Below are 19,719 nucleotides of genomic sequence, written 5' to 3' on the forward strand. Positions count from 1 at the left end.
GCCCTTTTTCTGTCTTGCCACACTTCCTGAAATCTGCCCATGCAGTTCTCATTCTTTCCCCATGCCCTGCCCTAACTTGGCAGGATGAAAACCTCTTCTTTATGATCTTTTAGGGTGTTTTTTTTTTTTTTTTTTTTTTTTCCTCCTAGTCTGAGACTACTGATGAACTAACATGGAGTCTAAGTAAAAATATCTTTGGGAAGACTGGGAGCCTTCCCGGCTTTAATCTGTGAATTTTAATCCAGGGAGTGGGAAACCAGGGGTTGACTTGTCACTTGGGTTCCCATTTACAGTGATCCTGTGTGGTCTGGAGGAGTGTATTTTACAAGGGGCCATAAGACCCATGCTCTGATGCAGGCAACACCTCTACCTGCTTTAGGTAAAACATCTAATCTGGCTGTAAAATAGAACTATTAATACCTGTCCTGCTACCCAACAGGGGCTAAGATCAAATGAGGTAATATGCTGTGACTTGATATGATCGGATGAGGTAATAGATGGGAAAACAGTTTGAAAACTGCAAAGCATCCCCTTCCCCTCCCCCCAGCATTAATATAAGCTGGTATTTCTTTTTATTGTTATCATTGCCTCTCAGCAGAGTCTTCTCCCAGGGAAAGCCCTATAGTAGGAGCTCCTAATAACGACCGAAGTTTGAGAACAGCCAGAAGGCGAGCAACATGAAGCCATTTAAAGCAAACCAGAGGAAGTCCAGTCTCTGACTATTTATTTTACGAAGTTAGCGGCTGGATATGTTAAGCAAATGTTTTCTTAATTGTGGCAGTACGAGAAAACAATGGGGCAAGGGCTGCCGGAGACTGGAGTATCAGGTCTCCACCCCTCTTACCACCCCTCCCCAAATCTCTAGAGAATGACAGGAAAAAATTAAAAGACAGGGCTTTTCTTTTCGTGGTCACATGTCTACGCTGCTGCTGTAATAAGAACCTGCACCAATTAGAAATGTTTCACCTCCTCCCCTCTGCCCCTCCCCAGGCACATTTCAGAGCAGCCCGGGTTGTGGACTCCTGGAGTTTGCCAAGCACAGCAAACATTGCTGTGTGAGCGGCTGGAGGGGGCTCTTTCCACTCCGACCTCCCTCCCTTCCTCCTCTGCTCCCTCCCTTCCACACTGTTTTCATTTACTAGGACTTCCTCCTTCGGGCGAGGGAGGAGGAGGAAAGACGCTGAAGGGCGCCTGGGGCGTGAGTGTGCGTGCGTGTGTGTGTGTGAAGTGGAGTGAGTGGTGGAGTGTAAAATGCTGTAATGGGAGGAAACCGAGCCGAGTCTGAGTGCCCCGGACTGCAGCGGCCGTTCTGATCGCGGTGGCACCTGAGCACACACTTCCCCGAGCAAGTGCGACCTGTACCTGCAGGTACGTGTGGCCGCCGGCCCGTCTGGTTAGTTTGGCTTGGGGGTGTGGGTAACGAGAAAGTGAGGCAGCGGTCCAGGTCGGCGCCCGGGGGAGCGGGGAGAGCGGGGTGTGCGGGAGGCTCCTGCGTGCACTGAGGTCCCGCGGGTGAGCCGGGTGTGAGCGCCGGGCGCCGGAGGGGCTGTACGCCCTTGCAGGGGCTGCTTCTCGAAAAGAGGACGTGTGCGGGTCTGAAGCCGAGGGCGGCGTAGGGGCTGCAGGTCGTGCCCAAAGGCTCTGGCACTTGCTGGCTGCGCGTGGCGGTGAAGGGGCAGCGGGTCCAGTGGGTGCGGAGTACCGCTCGACCGTGGACGTCAATGTCACGTGGGCTGTGTCCACCGGGTGCGTGGGCCCACTGTGTGCGTGTGAGGAACGTGTCTGGCCCACAGCAGCGGGCACCTGGGCGCGCACGAAAGGTTCGCTTGTGCGTGTACGCTGAAGGTGTGTTCCCACCGGCTGGGCCTTGGGGGGCATAGATATGTGTGAGATGCCGGGTCCTCGAGCCCTCGGGGACTGGCGCCTCCCCCGGGGGCCCAGAGCGGCTCCAGCCCCGCAGCGGCCGTTACCCGCCCGAGCGCGTCGGCCCGCTGGGTAGGTGGGAGCCGCCGCTGCGGGGTGTGCGGCGGGCGGGGGAGGGGAAACAAGCCTCTCCTCCGCGCGCGAGGCCCCGCCCCCGCCTCCCTGCCCGCTCACCTGGGCTTGGCCGCCCACCTGCTCGGTGGGAGGGGCGTGTCCGGGGGCGTGTCCTGGCGGGCCAGGCGGAGCCCGGCAGAGCCCGGCTGAGGGCGGGCGGCGCCTCATTCCAGGGATTCCTCGCGCTTCCGCGCTCGCGTCCGCCGCGGAGCCGGCTCGGCGCGCGCCGCCCGCGTGTGCGTGTGGGTGTGCGGAGGGGGCGTCAGTGCGGGAGCGCGGGCGCGAGCGCGCCTGTGCGTCGGCGCGCCCCCGGAGTGCGCCCCGCGCGCTCGGCGGCCCCGCCTCCACCCCCGCCCCCGTCCCCCACGGGGCCCGGCCGGCCCGAGGCGGGCGAGCCCAGAGCCGCCCGGCGGTGAGTGCGGGAGAACCGGGCCCGCGAGGGCTGGCCTGCGGGGGAAGTCCGGGTGGGCTGACTCGGAGCAGGACTGAGGGCGTCCTCCTGGAGGGAGGAGGCGGCTGGTTCTCGCGGGGCAACTTGAGACTCCCAGCGGGAGCCGAAGCTTCAGGGCTTTCGAAGGGAGGTCCGGCTCCTGGCGGGACGGCGGGGGGCGGGGGGGGCCCACGAGGAAGGCGTCCTGGGAGTGCTAGGCACGGGGTCGGGGAGGGGGCCCGGCGCGCCTTGTAGACGGTTGGTCCTGGCCAGCGGCAAAGGAGGGTTGGGTTCAGGACTGCGGGAAGGGGCTGAGGATGGGCAGCTGGGACGGGTCTTTCTTTTCATATAGTCCCTGCCCCTCCCCAAAACAAAACGGCACACTCTTCAGCACCGAGTGCAGGCCTCGCCGAAACGCAAAGGTCTTTTCCTTTTTTCTTTTTTTTTTTTTGCTTTGCTTAAAGTTTCCTTTGATTCCTGACACTGAGACAGTGAAATGTCTTAGGTTAGGATGACAGTACTTGCTTGGGCTATTAACTTAGTCTTTATGTACTTTCCTGGCATATATTCGTGTATTTAAGCTAGATGATTAAAAAAATCGGTTTCACTTTGATCATTGGTGCTGTATGTTTGCTGGTTGTATTTCCTTCTCTGTGGTTAATAAGAACCAGCAGCCCGGGAGCCGGCGGTGGAGACGGCTCTTCTAGTTTTTATCGCCCCTGGTTGCTCCCTCTGTTTGAAAGGTACTGTCTTCCAGTTTGTAGATTTTGCAAATCTTTTTCTAAATCCAAGCCTACCTTGACGAGAATGAAGGCTTGCATTTCTTTCCTCTGAACATTCAAAGACAAAACCAAGAAAAGATAGTTTTCCTATTGGTATTTGAAGGTCAGTTTTGCATACCATTTTAGCATACCAAACTTTAACTCTTTGCTCTAGTCCACTAACTTGTAATGTTCATTGTTTCCTCCTTGCCGCGCATGACTGTGAGGGGTAGCGTGGGTAGCTGAAAGAGAGCTTTGGGGTCAGTGCTTTAAGGCTGTACCGATGACACGATCTTGGAACAAGTTATTTATCATCTCTAAATCTCAATGCCTTAATTTTAAATAATGCGTTTAGAAATACTTTCTTCAGAAATTTGTTGTCTTACACTCAAAAGACACAATTTTGTGTTGGTTGATTGGTTGGGTTTTTTTTTCCTTCTGTGTGTTTCCTGTTGCATCTGGCTGAAAATCATCTCCCCCACGGTAGAAATGATGTAAACCCCTCAAATTGTTATTTAATTTTCATGCAACTTTAATCCCAGGCTGATTTCCCCTGCCACTGTTTTTGTCACACTTTGGGGCAGCTTGCTTTTGCTTTCCATTTGGAAGGGAATGCAAACTAATTTTTATGTTGACCCAACAAAATACAATTAAGAAGATAATTCTGCTATAAATAACCATGGACTACATTCCAAAACTGTGAATGTTGTAGTAAAAACAGCTCTGGCTTATTTCTGGAGACTTGACTTTAAGTCCAATCTCTGTCACCTACTAAATTGGTGACCAGAAGAAGTTACTTCTACTTAACCTTTGTATTTGATTTTCCTCTATAAGAAGGTAATTGTATCTGTTCCCAATACATCATAGAAGTTCAGGAATTACAGGGAATAATGTTCTCCGAAAAGTAGTTTGCATTATGTTGTTATAAAGGTCTTCGAAGATTTGAGGGAGCTTCTTAATGGCAGTCATCGCCACTTCCCCCAACTGATTTAGAACTGTGAGTTCACCTGAAGACTTTAACACTTCTTACAGACACCATCATTATGAAACCAAACTTTCACTGTCAGATGTTCTGTTTGACAAGAGTGCTGTAAGGGGAAATTCCTCTTACCTGCTTATGGAGCCTTGTTCCTGACCTTTCCTGGCCGCCAAAACAAATCCCAAGGAAGATTTTACTTTGTGTCTTTCCTCAGTATCTTTCCTGGGTAGTTTTGCTGTGCAGGTTCTAGTTTGCCTTAGTAGAATGAAAAATAAAATAACCATCATAAAAGTTGCTTTGCAACTTTGATTATGACTTCATAAAATAATACGAGTTGTAAATTCAGGAAGTAAAAGTCACATACATTGGGAAAATTTTAATGTAACTAAAATTATGACACTGTAGTGATCTTAAGATACCAAGTCTGGTTTTGGCCTGTGTTAGATAAGCTATTGCAGAACCTGGTGAGAGAGAAGGTTCTTGCTTGTTAAGTTTATGCATAACCGAAGCTCATTTGTGATTGTTTTAGGGAGCCCGTCTAAAGGTAATGAAGTCGATATGTGAGAGCCTAATAGGAGAGAAAAGGGAATGCTGCCAACAGTCTGTAGCAATTTAGAATCTGACCACATTGAAACAACTACAGCAACAACAACTGCTTAGAAATTGGACTGCCAATGGGACGCCTGGGTGGCTCAGTCAGTTTAGCGTCTGCCTTCGGCTTGGGTCATTATCTTACGGTCCGGGAATCGAGTCCCGCATCAGGCTCCTTACGGGGAGCCTGCTTCTCCCTCTGCCTGCCGCTCCCCCTGCTTGTGCTCTAGTGCTCTCTCTGACAAATAAATAAGTAAAATTAAAAGAAAGAAAGAAAGAAAGAAAAATTGGGCTGCCAGATCTTGAGAGTATGATCTGTCAAGGTAAGAAAGGCAGGCAGGAGCATAAGTGGGAGGTGCTGAAACCAGAAAAATTCTTGCTACCTGGGACGCAGTATGACAACTCCTTTGCAAAGGAGGAAAACCTTGTAGAATGCATTGTGTCTCATGCCTCAGGTCTGATAACCAGATACAGTCCATTCTCGGATTTCTTCATCTACTTACTAAAATTTATTTGGAAGCCTGAATCCGAACTTGCAGGACTTTCTCCGTCATCCCTGCACATGCACAGAGTTGGTGAAAAACCTGAGTCTTCCCAGGTGAGGTCAGGCAAGTCAAGACTCTGACTTCTTGTTTCAGCTCTCACACTGTACTCCTACTTGTGGTCTATTTAGTGCCACATTTTTCTCATTTGGGGGCTTTTTGTTGTTTTTGGTGTTTATACTGGCCCCCCAGCATAGTGTTTCCAAGAGCAAGGAAGCTGTGATGTGCCTTTCAGAAAAAATAGGAGGAGAAAATATGTGCTTTAGATAAGTTTCATTCAGGCATGAATTATAGTGCTGTTGGCCATGAACTCAATGTGTGAATCAGTAATAGATATCACATAAGGTGTCTTTAAACAGAAACACCTAAAACAAGGCTATGTATTGATCAGTTGACAAAAATGCAACCAGTGGCTCAAAGGAACCTAACCGTGTGCTTTTCCTAGGAGCAGTGGTTCAGTGTTCGTTAACGCAGTGTTCTTGGAGACTTTAGAGAGCATGACAGCTGTGAATAATGAGAATTGAGCATATTTACTGATGCTGATAACTAGAGTGCTTCCTAATGGTATAATGTGTCATGGGTTAGAAGGCTTCATCTAGGCTTTAATAGGCTGAGTTGAGATTTTGGAACAGTGGACAGTTAGACTTAAGTATTATGGGAAGTTTGCCACCTTGGACTTTGGTGCAAGTTCATGTGTCTCGTTCTTGGGGGTAAAAGGTCCCTGAGAGGGACGCCTGGGTGGCTCAGTCTGTTAAGCATCCGACTCTTGATCTCCGCTCGGGTCTGGATCTCAGGGTCGTGAGTTTGGGCCCTGTGTTGGGCTCCACTACTTTAAAAAAAAAAAAAAAAAGGTCCCTGAGAGGATGGGCACCTCAGGACTTGTGAATGGGAAATTCTAAGTATCCAAATAAAAGAAATGGCAAGAACAGGCATATCCAGAGTAAACTAAAAATGCCAGTGAGTTTCCCTTATTTCATATGCAGTGCTGTAGGAGGCCGAGGTCTTAGAAATGAAGAGAGATTCACAATAGCCTAAACATGAGAAAGAAAAGCATAGTTCATTTTTATGTGACAACAGTGTCGAGAAATGGTGGGAATAGGTAGTCTCAAAAAGTCCAGACTTGAATTTTATTTTCTTTTACTTAGACACAGTGGTGTTAGTGTGGGCCTGCCGTACAGTTTCCAGGGGACCCTTTGGGGAGATGGGTAAACTTCAGCCGGCAGGGAGAATTTTATACCAGCACCGAGCAGCCTCACATAAAAGATCAGGAAATATGCTGTAACCTAAGTTTAGTTTTGCAGCATTGGGCTTATATACTTGACTGGCACATGGTCAGCTTTCGTACTGTCTGTGCAGGTGCAGGGCTGACACTGATACCAAACTGTATTACAGGACTGGAGGATTTAGTTACTTCATGGTAGCACTGCTTGGCAGCTCCCGTTGCCAGGGTCATCAAGACGACTACATTATCATATACCTAACACACACGCCTCGGGGCCCCGGCGGAGGGGTGATTAAGGAGGTCCATAGAGTCATCCATTTTAGCATAAGAAAACCTGAAGTGGTTGAATTGAGCATTGGTTCAGGACTTTCCATCCAGAGTGGTACCCTTTATTCAGCCCAAGCTGCCTGGGATCTCAGTCTCTATTGAGATGATGGGAGGTGGAGACCAGCAGTAGGCAGAGCCCAGGTGATGGCAGACGCCTGAGGTTACCTTGTTCCGACATCTAATGAATCCCACTTTGGAGGACAAAGAGATGGATGGCTGCCCAACCCATAGACTGCGTCCTGCAGAGCTTTCATAGGAGGGGCCTCATATCATTATAGAAAGGGTACAAGACTGTCCTAGCTTACCAAGTTTTATAATTTTCTAGGACAATGGAAGGACTGCCATCAGCTGACTTTTTTTTTAAATTTTCATCATTAGTTTTAGATGCAGTGTTCCATGATTCATTGTTTGTGCATAACACCCAGTGCTCCATGCAGAACGTGCCCTCTTTAATACCCATCACCAGGCTAACCCATCCTCCCACCTCCCTCCCCTCTAGAACCCTCAGTTTGTTTTTCAGAGTCCATCGTCTCTCATGGTTCGTCTACCCCTCCGATTTCCCCCCCTTCATTCTTCCCCTCCTGCTACCTTCTTCTTCTTTTTTTTTTTTCTTAACATATATTGCATTATTTGTTTCCGAGGTACAGATCTGAGATTCAACAGTCTTGCACAATTCACAGTGCTCACCATAGCACATACCCTCCCCAATGTCTATCACCCAGCCACCCCATCCCTCCCACCCCACCCCCCACTCCAGCAACCCTCAGTTTGTTTCCTGAGATTAAGAATTCCTCGTATCAGTGAGGTCATATGATACATGTCTTTCTCTGTTTGACTTATTTCGCTCAGCCTAATACCCTCCAGTTCCATCCACGTCGTTGCAAATGGCAAGATTTCATTCCTTTTGATGACTGCATAATATTCCATTGTGTATATATATGTGTGTATATATATATATATATATAACCATTCGTCTGTTGATGGACATCTTGGCTCTTTCCACAGTTTGGCTATTGTGGACATTGCTGCTATGAACATCGGGGTGCACGTACCCCTTCGGATCCCTACATTTGTATCTTTGGAGTAAATACCCAGTAGTGCCATCAGCTGACTCTTATTCTGGGGCTTCTGCTTGAGGATGGCAAGCACCTAAAAGCAGCCTAACTAGGGATTTTATGCATTCACGTTTTCAGTTCTCTGGAAATAAGTATAGAACATGTGGATATATTGTTTAGATTTAATACATTTGGCCTTGAAATAAATTTTCAGGAGTGGCTATGTGTAGAGGTGAGGAGTTGGATGTAAGTGGAAGCTGGCCAGGCCCTGACATGCTACTTGGTGGGGTGCTGTACATTATGGCAGTATGGGTCAGTTATTCACGCCAGCGATATGCCTAGGTAGGGAACGCTGGCCTAGCAGAGGATCCATCTGTTCATGCTCTTTCTTTGGCAGTATGACTATTTTTTAAAGATTTATTTATTTATTTGTCAGAGAGCACACGCATGAACAGGGGGAACGGCAGGCAGAGGGAGAAGCAGGTTCCCCGCTGAGCAAGGAGCCCGATGCGGGACTCGATCCCAGGACCCCGGGATCAGGACCTGAGCCCAAGCCAGATGCTTAACCGACTGAGCCACCCAGGCGTCCTGACAGTATGACTCTTGGAAGAGTGTTTTGAATAAGGGCTGGTGACTATTTAGTGATGTGGTGTACAATTTAAGGTTACGAGAAATACAAATAAGGTGCACATTTGAAAATATCATTCACTGATCCCTAACAGTTATCTATTGGAACCCAACAGCAGGTTTTCTTGAGCATGACTGAGTCGAAAAACCATGCTTCCTAATACTGAACCCGTTCGCGGAGCCTGCAGCCTTGAGGGCTTCCATTTCATTGCCGGGAGCGGCTTGCTCCACTCTCAGACCCAGCTGACGGCAAGCATTTTCTCACCTGTCTTGGTTACCATTCGTGTGACTCCATGCCTGTCTCTGTTCAAAGAAAGTGAAGTATGGCATCGTTTTCTCGTTCATAAGAGGGGAGTGTTTGTTTCCCTTCGCTCACTTTAGAAACAATAAAGTTATTGCCTGATGTATCTCAAGGTATAAGGGAAAGAACACAGATTAGAAGTCTTGCCTCGGTTGATGATGGAAGTGGTTTTTTGGGGAGGGTGGTATAACTTAATAAAACTAAAAATAACTGCTTTTCTCCAAAAGTCTTTATGAAAATCAGCTTAAGTATAGTAAAAATAGCAGTAGATGGTGAGTCAGGGGACTTGGACTCTAGTCTTAGTTTCTTCAGGAAGTCACTTATATTCTCGGCACCTTGGTTTTTCATCTGCAGAAGAATATTAATAATCCTATTTGGCCAACTTACAGTGAGAATCCAATGAAGTAATTTATGTGAGTGTGCTTTGGAAAAGCGTGTGCTCCACAACCTTATGTGGTGGCTGGATGGGGATGACATGTATTTCTCACTTGAGTTTACAAGGTACTTTCAGTTACACTGTGTCATTTAGTCCACAGGCCAGGTTTGTGACCCTATGAAGTGAGCAACGTTATTGCCATTTTCTTTAGGTGAGGGACTTCGGGCCTGGAGAGGTTAAATGGCCCATACAATCAGTGTTAGGCTTATAGAGCAAAGCCTAGAACAAAGCAGTGATTGTTGACTGCATGAGTGAAAGTGTTAAAGTAGGGCTCAAGTCCTGGCTCCATTGATTTAACAGATGGTGAAGTGTGAAAAGAAAAAAAGGATCACACAAATGAGATATTTTCAGCAAGAACATAGAGGGGTGGTCTGAGAATTGGATGTTAACGGGAAGAATGTGTGTTGCAAGAAGTTAGTGGGGCATCAACTGGACACACTATGGAGAAGAAAACAGCTAGGAGGGTTGCTCATCTCCTTGATGTGCCCAAAGCTTTGCTTCCATGTGGCTGCCAGAGTCTTCTGGTGATGATTTGGTCTGAAATTGTATTTCAGTTGTCCTTCTCACTGAGATGGACAGTGTGATTGATACCTATTTGATTTAAGTTACTTCAGGGCAGTGAGTTTCCTTTTCCTTTTCTGTAACGTCTGTATATAGGTATTTTTTTTGTTTTTGTTTTTTTGTATATAGTTTTAAGAGAAATAGGAGATACTCAGTGAAAGCCTCTGAATTCTTGATGACCAAAAAGGTCATATACCTCCCGTGGTGGTGTGAGAGTTCATACTTGTAGGCTTGTCCTCCAGTTGTGCTTTATTAGCTGAGGCTGGTTTAGATTATTCCAGGAAGTGGCCCTGATTGCAGGTGATAGAGGGATGGAACAGGGCCAACAGGAATTAGAGATACTGACTAGTGTGCATCTGGAAGCTAGAGATGCCATCAGTATCTCAGGATCGTGATGTCTTCCTGTTTGTGTTTTTTGGCCAAGTGACAGTGTGGCAGGAACATCAGGAGGTTTGAATATGCTTCTCCCCACCCCCACTGGTTTCCAGCCCTTGCTAGGACAGTTGCTCCATATTCCCATAGTCTTTCCTAAATTATACGGTAGTTAGACCACCATTCCTGGCAGAGCCATGGAGTGAGGGAGACGGTGCTGTAGCTTTCACCTGGGAAATCTCCTTAGAACACTTCCATAACATATCTTGAAATTCTGTTTTCTTGCCTGAAAAAAAAATTGAATACACCCTGTGATTCTTTTTCCAAGACAGGTGCTTTTGTCCTCTTGTTGATCAAAAAGGGACAGTTCTTGGGCGCCTGGATGGCTCAGTTGGTTAAGCGACTGCCTTCGGCTCAGGTCATGATCCTGGAGTCCTGGGATCGAGTCCCGCATCGGGCTCCCGGCTCAGCGGGGAGCCTGCTTCTCCCTCTGACCCTATCCCCTCTCATGCTGTTTCTCTCTCTCTCTCTCAAATAAATAAATAAATAAAATCTTAAAAAAAAAAAAAAAAGGACAGTTCTTTGTGGAAGTCCAAATAATAGCATTCAAATTTATAGCTGAGCTTGTCATTAGCACTGAATGTCCCTAAGTTTTAATAGCTTTAGAATTGATCTCTTATTCTCTAATTCTCCACCGTAAGCTATTTGTAGGAGCATTAGTTAGTATTGGCAATAAGGGAGTTCGAAGAAAAGAATATGGGCTGGCAGAGAAAATATGGACTATTGCTTGCAAAACAAAACAAAATGCATATTCTGTTCATGATGACTTATGGTCATATTTGTCAATAATCGCCAGGGAAGGTGAATGGATAGACTGGAAATGGGTTGCAAAAGAATAGAACACCTTTATAGATGCACATGATGTCTTTTTCCAAAACTACTTTCTTCTCACTTGATGTTATGTTTCAGATGTGAGCATTTCAAGTGATCGTATTTTTGGTTATCATGATATTATAATGTGAAGACCATCACAGAAAGGAGAACATGCTACTGGGATGTACTTGCCTTCATTTTCTGGATGCTGCATAATCTTTGGCAAAAGGTAGTAAATGATTTATGGTTCATAAAGGATATACAATAAACCAGGCATCTCTCTCCCCTGTGTAAAACCATTCAGACCATTCAGGGGCCTTGCACTGAGAATAAAGTCTCAGCTTTGTCACGCCCCACAGGGCATGCTTGATTTGCCCTTGCTCGCTTCCCTGCCCCACCTCCTGGCCTCTCTCTCGTGTTCCCTGTGCTGAGGTCATTCCCTCCACATCTCCAAGCCCAGCTTGGATCTGTCTTAAGTGTTTTGCAAATGCTCTTTGTCTCTTCCCTGCCTCCCTTTGCAAGACTAATTCCTCTCCTTGAGGTCTCAGCTTTCATTCATCTCAGACATCACCATGTAAAGTAGTGGTCGGTACCCTTTTTCAAAACATTTACCATCATCATTTGCAATTTATTTGATATGTTTGCAAAAATTTTGACAAATATTATTTTAATACGTATAAAGCCCATCCCCTTCTCATAATACCCTATGAGGGAGGTAATAGGAATTCATATTCCCATTTTACAGATGAAGAAACAGACACACAGAGGTAATGTCATTTTCCAGGGACACAAAGATAGGAAGTGGCTGAGCCCAATTCAAACTCAGACGGGTTGATGTCTAAAGATCATCCTCTTAAATAACCACTCTGCTGATTTGCCTCTCAGTTTGGTGTGACCCTCCATCAAATACTATAACCATTGTCTCCCCGCAACCCCCACAACTTTACTAACATGTTTTGTTGTTGTTTTTAAATTTTTTCATAAGGTTAAAAAAAATTTTTTTTTATTACTGTTCTCTTCCACCTGTATTTGCTTAGGTCTTCTGTGGCTAGATAGTTGCTGGTCTTCATCTCCTACCTATATTTATTGAACCAGCCCCTACTGTCCTTATCTCACACCTGGTTCCTATAGAAGCCTCCTAACTGATCTGCTTCCAGTGACTTCTTACTTCACTCTATCAAGTCAAACCATCTTCTCCAGAACTGCTAAACAAAAATCTCGGTAACATCAGATCACCAGCCTGCTCAGGGACTAATTATAGCTGCCTTTTGCTTACTATGTTCAGTGTAAACCTGTCCAGCTAGCCTTCGGCTTGTTCCTCCATCCACCCACATCGTGCTCACCCAAACTTAGCTTCTCCTACTCTTAACCAGGACTCTCCATTCTGACCAGAATGGTCTCAATTTCCCTGTCTTGGGTTTTCATTCCTGTCTCTGCACCTTTCTTCAGGCTTTTGATCCAACATGACTGTACATGTAAGGATAAGACAGGGTCCTTGCACCCAGGAAATACTCCGACAGTGTGATCCAGGTGAGTGAGAGAGGTCAGAGAGGAGCATGACAGCCTGAGGGAGAGAAACTAGGGAAGGAGATCTTTGAGGCGGCTTTTTTGAAGCATACACATGCCCGCATGAAGCAGAGTAGATGTTCACAGGGTATACACTTCAGCTGACACCGATGGCTCTTTTTATCACACAATACACACTTTGGTTTTGCTTTTTGAAATTTGTCTCTTTGTTACCTCATTCCTTTAAAAAAAATTGTCTATTAACCTATTCCTTATACTTCAGGTTCACCAATAAGATCATAACTCCTTGAAAGCAGAGATCGTATCTTTTCTTTCTCTTTTACTTCTCCCGAGTACTTCCCTGAACTCAGGATAATTGCATAATAAAAATCGGTTGGTTTCATTAATAAGGCTGCAGCAGATGGCAGGTGCCTTGTAGGTGAACCTTAAACACCTAATCTCTTATCTGCCTACTTTGAACGTTAAGTTGCTTGGAGGTTTGGATTTCGTGGTATCTAAATAAATTTAAATATGTAATGTTCTACGATGCTAGAATTCTGCATCTACTACTTTGTGTTATTTGATGTTTTTATGCTTTGATATTTTGCTTCTGTGTGTAATACTTCTTTGTGTAATTTGCATAACTTAAGGGATGTGTTAATGTATATCTGTTTGGGTTTAGAATTTTCATCATGTGAGAGGAGAGTTAAGACTATGTATTGGGAAGGGTGTGTCCTTCAAAAGCCTGACACTTCAACTTCACCGGGAAATTAAGGAATTTGAGTCTAAATACTGTAATATGGAGTAGAATGTTTATCAGCATTTACTTAATCAAAATAAAAGACTTTAAGCCCAATTCTTGCCTGAATAGGAAACTGGTTTAGGTGAAGAGAATATAACTGAGTTCTTGAGAGTTCAGCAGACCTTTTCCTGTCCTTCTGTTCAAACCTTTCTTTGCTTTCTCCACCTTTGAGCAAGTTCAAAAATCCTTACTCTCAAGAGATGATCTTTTCTATTTTACCAAGATGATTAGGAGTGTGAATGTCATTTTGTTTTTTTTATTTTTTTTATTCTTCTTGTCTCTGCAAAAGAAGACACGAACTCTGGTTATGACACTGCTGCCCTCACTGACAGCCTGCTTTGACTTTACTCTCACATCTTCTCCGCTACACCCCCCCCCCCCCCCCCGCCATTTCTGGTATTGCTCAGCAATTTATTTATTTATTTTTCGGCCCCCTTCACCTGTCCCCTCCCCCCTCCCCCTGCAACCACCAAACTGTTCTCTGGCTCTGAGTTTGTCTTCTAGATTTCACACTGAAGAGACTCTCCAGTATTTGTCTTTGTCTCCTCGCACATTTTGAGACCTGTCAGTCTGTCTCTGGTTTTCTCCTGTCCGCGCAGCTCCGGCAACAGCACCCCTCGTTACCTTCTGCGTGCTGCATAGCTGTATCTTTCCAATTGTTTACCCTGCCTTTGGCTTCCCATTCTGTAGAATGGGACTACATGGTGCTACCAGAATAATTTTCATAGAACATGTCGATGACCAAGCTAGTTTTCTGCTCAGAGATTTCAGTGGCTCCTTAACACATACAGGATCCAACCCAAGTCTCAGTCCTTCCTCGATGTGGCCCCAATCAAAACTCCCATCCCTGTCTCTTACTTCCTATCCCTGTTTTACTCTGGTTTTCTAGCCAATTTGGGCAACTTGTTCCTGAATAGATTCTTATTCTGTTCTTCTATTCTGGAAGAACTTATATATCCATCCTTCAGAGGCTCATGGTTCTGTTTTCTCCACAGTCTTTCAGAATTCATCTGTATTTCTTTCTTTCTTTCTTTTTTTCATCTGTATTTCTATAGGACTTTGTTTATACCCCTGTTTTGGTACTTAGTACATTTTACTTTAATCCATTATTTTCCTAAGTGTTCCCTAAGAGATGTTTTAAATTAAAAGAATGGCTGGTGACAATTGAGAGATTCCTTTCCTTTCCTTTCCTTTCCTTTCCTTTCCTTTCCTTTCCTTTTCCTTTTCCTTTCCTTTTCCTTTCCTTTTCCTTTCCTTTCCTTTTCCTTTCCTTTCTTTCCATGCCGAGTGTTGAACTCATGATCCTGAGATGGAGAGTCACAGGCTCGACCGACTAAGCCAGCCAGGCACCCTGAGAGATTTCATATATAGAAAGCTACTGTCCCCACTGCCTTAGCCTCCTGCAGAAGGAAGGTATAGCAACATATTTGAAGCACAGGAAGGAAAATAAGCGGCTTAATTTGGTTTACTTCAGCGTTTCCCAAACTTCTAAACAATTTTTTTCTTATGAAATATGAACATACAGTGCAAAACACTTTGGAAAATACTTCTTAAAGTAGATTCTTGTAGGCATGTCTACTGTTCAGATTGGAAGCTCTTTGAAAATAACTACTGGCCTTTTATTATTTTCCTGCCTTAGCACCTCGTAGATAGTTAATGCTTATTAAATGAAGTTGCATAGCCAGTCAAGACTTGGATGTTTCTTTGGAGACCTGAAATACGAAATTAGCAAAGCAAGCTGATCTGCCATGTCTTATAACTGGCACATACACAGTAGGTACTCAGTAAATGTTGAAGAAGGCATAATAAATGTGGAGTGTCTTTAAAAGGGTATAGTTAAGTTGCACTAATAGGGTGTGCCTATTTTCCCAATAATTGTGTGTGCCTGTGTGTATGTTCATGTGTGTGTGCATGTGTCGCTTGTTTAAATAACCCAGAAAAGGAAAATTGGGCAAAGTGGCCTGATTTGCTAGGTTTTCCACCATCTTTGAATCTTTTGCCATCTTTGCTTTTCTATGTATGCTATAATTTAAGAAAACAATTTAAAATAAAACCTAGGGTTATTAAAAAAACACGGCACTAGGTAAATTGGTGATGGGTGGCAGGGATAGGAAGTACCATACAAACATGATATTTATTTTTTAAAGCATTTTATTTTATTTATTTTGGGGGGGAGGGGCAGAGGGAGAGGGAGAATCCCAAGCAGACGCCATGCCCAGCGTGGAACCCAACATAAGGCTTGATCTCACAACCCTGAGATCATGACCTGAGCTGAAACCAAGAGTCGGATGCCTAACTGACTGAGCCACCCAGGCGCCCCCAAAACATGATATTTTAAAATAAAGATTCCTATTGGAATTAAAATACCACTTAACTCAGCACTGGAATTCACAGACCTTTAATGAGTACATCGAATATATTAAGTGACATAGTCATGCAGAGTCTCTTGGCTAAGGAGGTGAATGAACAGAACGGTTCAATCTTAATAATTTTTGTTAAACCAACAACAAACACCACCACAACAGAAATCTCAGACTGGTAGTAATGCTATGTTCATAGAGCGGCCTTTGTTCCGAAACTGTTTTTTACTAGGTATGTCTGTATGGGCATGTTATTATGCACGCACATAAACATTTATAAGCACAGATAACATGGGCATGAATATTACAATATCCCTTCTTTTAGCTCTAAAATTAGCTGCTTCCTGGAATCAGCAAGGTTTAGCTTAGTAGACAGAATGGAATTTAACCCTTTGCTCTATCTGTGCCTGAACCAAATCCACTGGATTTCTTCACAGACTGGGAAGAATTTCATCCTCTGTATTGTGATTTGCATGTGGTGGGGAATCTTTCTGATTGTTAACTGCCAGAATTCTAAAAGAGTCCTTTGAATTCTCTTTAAGTTCTTTTTTTTCCTTTTTTTCCTTCTAGGCTCCAACCAGGAATGGAGACACCATTGGATGTCTTATCAAGGGCAGCATCTCTGGTGCATGCTGATGATGAAAAACGTAAGTCAGAAACCTGTTTTAAAGTGCTTTTTACCTATGCCCTCTTGTCTCCCGAATTATAATAGACTCATGTGTTTCTCCACTTGGTTTTATGGTTATATGCAGTTTATTTTGGTTGTTTTCTTCAGAGATAACAGCTTAGTACCCTCATTTTTATTTTCAAATGCTAGAACATGTAAGTCTTATAAATGTCATCTTTGGATGCTGGAGCTCCAAGGGTTAACTCAAGGAAGTCATCCTTTCTGGCTTCCCAGTCTTGAGTGGAGATAGTCCTTAAGTGTCTCTGGAAGTTTAGATAAATGTGTTGCTTGACAGACTAATTGACCAGCAGAGAATTAGAGGTGGAAAAAGTCAAGATCATTCCTATCATAGGTAATATGCAGTGCATATAATGGAAAACAGTCTTGAAAATTCCATTTGCTTTGGTGAGAAAGAGCAAATGTTGGGGGAAAAATTCACTAATATAGTGGGGGACAGACGAAAGGAAAGAGAACATGACATTGTCCTCCACAAGGTAACTCCACAATGTGTTAAAGTGGTTTTCCTGCTCATCGTATTTGTTTTTATTTATTTATTTATTTATTTATTTAATTAATGTATTTTTTTAAAAGATTTTATTTATTTATCTGAGACAGAGAGAATGAGAGAGACAGAGAGCACATGAGAGGGGGGAAGGATAGAGGGAGAAGCAGGCTCCCTGCCGAGCAGGGAGCCTGATGTGGGACTAGATCCAGGGACTCCAGGATCATGACCTGAGCCGAAGGCAGTCGCTTAACCAACTGAGCCACCCAGGCGCCCCATCGTATTTGTTTTTAAATGTTCTTGTTCAAAGTTAAGATTGCTTGCTGAACACTATTTGCGAGAATGGCTGTTTTACATGGGAACAAAGTTAAGTGTTCTTTTTCTAAGCACTGACATGCTAATAACAACAACAACAAAAATCTAAGGTTGAGCTTTCATACATTGTAAGTTCTTAAAGGTGAACTACTTTCCAGTTTAGAGCTCAATGAATTGGCAGGCTGGAAGGTGCATGTCCTTAAAATATAAGCTCTGCCTTTTTACTGGCCAAATTTTTGTTTTTCTAAGCCTCTGTTTCCTCATTACTAACACGAAATAGCAACACTTTAGAAGGTATTTGTGAGGATTCAGTGAGCTGTTGCATAGATGGTGCTTATCTTAGCTCTCAGCTCCTGATGGGGGACTTCCATGCTCTGTTCTCTCTTGGCACTTGGTTGGCTTCTGGTAGGACATATTCTGGTCTCTCTATTATCAGTGTGTCTGTATCTTCCCACCCTCTTCTACTACCAACACTCCTACAAGGTTATCTTTAGACTAGTGATTGGATGAGATAACAATTAGAGGGGTTTTTTTGTTTGTTTTTTTCAACCTCGCACATAATCTACATTTACTTAGCTTTTGATTGTTGGGAGGATATAACTACCCTTTGGTGTGGTATAATTATCCCTTGCTAAGGAAATTGAAGCTCAGGGATGTTAAGTGTCATTCTCAAGGACACTGAGCTAAGGAGAGGCAGCTCAGGTTGTAGGCTTTTATCTAACCCACAAAAAACTCCTTTAAGCCTCTAAGATTGCAATACATGTTTTTGACTTGAATAGCTAGTTACAAGCTTCATTAAGTATGAATATAGTTAATTTAGAAGTTTTTATACTTTATAAGACAGTATTTTGAGTTTGTTTTATAATGCCCACGTTTAGTTAGGATTAGTAAAACAAGATAGTGTTTATACAAATAAAAAATAGAAGTAATGACCTCGGGACAGCTCTTTGTGTCTTGAGGGTAGAGAGTAAAAGTTTCTTCTCTTTTTGTGCTGCTTTCTCAGGTTCAGCCCTGGAGCCCAGCTTCAGGGTCACTGTTCAGGCTGGAGACCAATTCAGTGAGCAGTGATTGGACCCTCATGTATAAGGAGCATACGTAGATGAACAAGGGACAGACACTGCCTTTGTGGAGCTTATGAACTTAACTCTTGCTGCTGTAAAATGTATAGTAGAGGGAGACTGGGCATACTTGGTGATAGAAACAGAATGATAATTTCAAGGGAGAGAGGAATTCTTGCTTTCCTCTTGTGTTTAACACAGCTGTTAGTGATTTGCAGAGTAAGGACCTATGCATATGCAAGGCCAGAATGATCACAGAGTAGACTTTATTCTGGAATATTCTTCTTTGGACTCTGGTGATTCCAGTTGGTTTAGGAATGGTCTGGCATGATTCTGGAATGATTTCAGTTTCTTGGGATCATTTTTTATATTTAAAGAAGAGGAAAAAAGTCCAAAGATGTCTATAATTATTATTAACATGTAGGCAACATTTTTGAGAAATATTTTTACTGTGGTGGTGTGTGCATCACCACCATGAGAGCACAGAGCTCAAAAACTAGGCATTCGTTGTATTTTTTGTTATCTAGTAATGTAAGTATATGAAAATTTATGCAAAGTTGAGCATTGAGTCTTCCAGTAGATTTCTTAAGACCTACTTGGGCTTGTTCAGCCTGAATCAGCTTTCTCTGCCCTAGATTAATTCTATTTTAGCTTTTGTTATAAATTGCTCTTACACTTAACATTCTCCTCAACACTTTAAAAAAGTCTTGTGTATGTAATCTGATTTGGGTGTCTTATTACAAACAGAAAAATGTTCTACTACTTGAGATCAGTTTCCCGACTCATGTAGGTGACCTAAATGACTTATCTTTGGCTCACAGAGACTGAAAACTCAGGCATTTTTGAAGATGTTATTGTTTGAGCATTTTGAAGAGAACAGTGCCTATTAGGACTTGAGTCTCTAATACCTGATAGCCTTAAGGCTTCATTATGTCTACTAGCAGAGAATAAAAGAAATATCTCAATGGGACACTGTAGAGCTGAAGTCAATAGTGAAATGGTGGTTTTGTAGTAACACAATAGTCATTTATCTGGATGGCCTAGAAGGAATACATTTACTTAAAATAATCATTCCACTGCTCATGAGACATTGATTTAATCAGCATCTAGGGTAATCCTGGACGGTACTTAATGAAAATACAACATGAGATTGCCCGTTTTCCGTGTGCTGGAGGCATCTCTCCTTTCAGTCGTGATTGATGCTGGTGCTGGGAAGACCCCAACCTTTTTCCCAGGTCTGTTTTTTAGTAGTCAAAATTGAACAAAATTTGAGGACAGGACACTTAGACACTGAGGTTTATTAGAACAACACTTTGTTGCGTCTTTAACGCAATACTTCATTTTATCGTGATGTTTACAAAATATTTTTGGGAATTTCGTGTAGCTTCTGATGGT

The 19,719-nt window shown here is 43.8% G+C and overlaps 1 protein-coding gene across 2 annotated transcripts in view; it reads left to right on the forward strand.

The window, feature by feature from the left end:
- The first annotated feature begins 1,236 nt into the window (after positions 1-1,236).
- The window catches only part of VGLL4 (vestigial like family member 4), a 153,436-nt gene continuing 134,953 nt past the window's right edge, over positions 1,237-19,719 (forward strand). Inside the window, exons 1-2 of one of the 2 annotated variants that reach the window (XM_021694957.1) lie at positions 1,237-1,368; positions 16,353-16,429. In XM_021694957.1, coding sequence (XP_021550632.1) covers positions 16,366-16,429 — 64 coding nt within the window. In that variant the 5' untranslated portion in view covers positions 1,237-1,368; positions 16,353-16,365. Of the gene's footprint in view, positions 1,369-11,273; positions 11,344-16,352; positions 16,430-19,719 lie in introns of those variants that run through there. The other variant, XM_021694955.1, reaches the window with a different exon arrangement.

This window comes from Neomonachus schauinslandi, chromosome 1 (genome assembly GCF_002201575.2).
Source record: "Neomonachus schauinslandi chromosome 1, ASM220157v2, whole genome shotgun sequence".
Classification (NCBI taxonomy): Eukaryota; Metazoa; Chordata; class Mammalia; order Carnivora; family Phocidae; genus Neomonachus; species Neomonachus schauinslandi.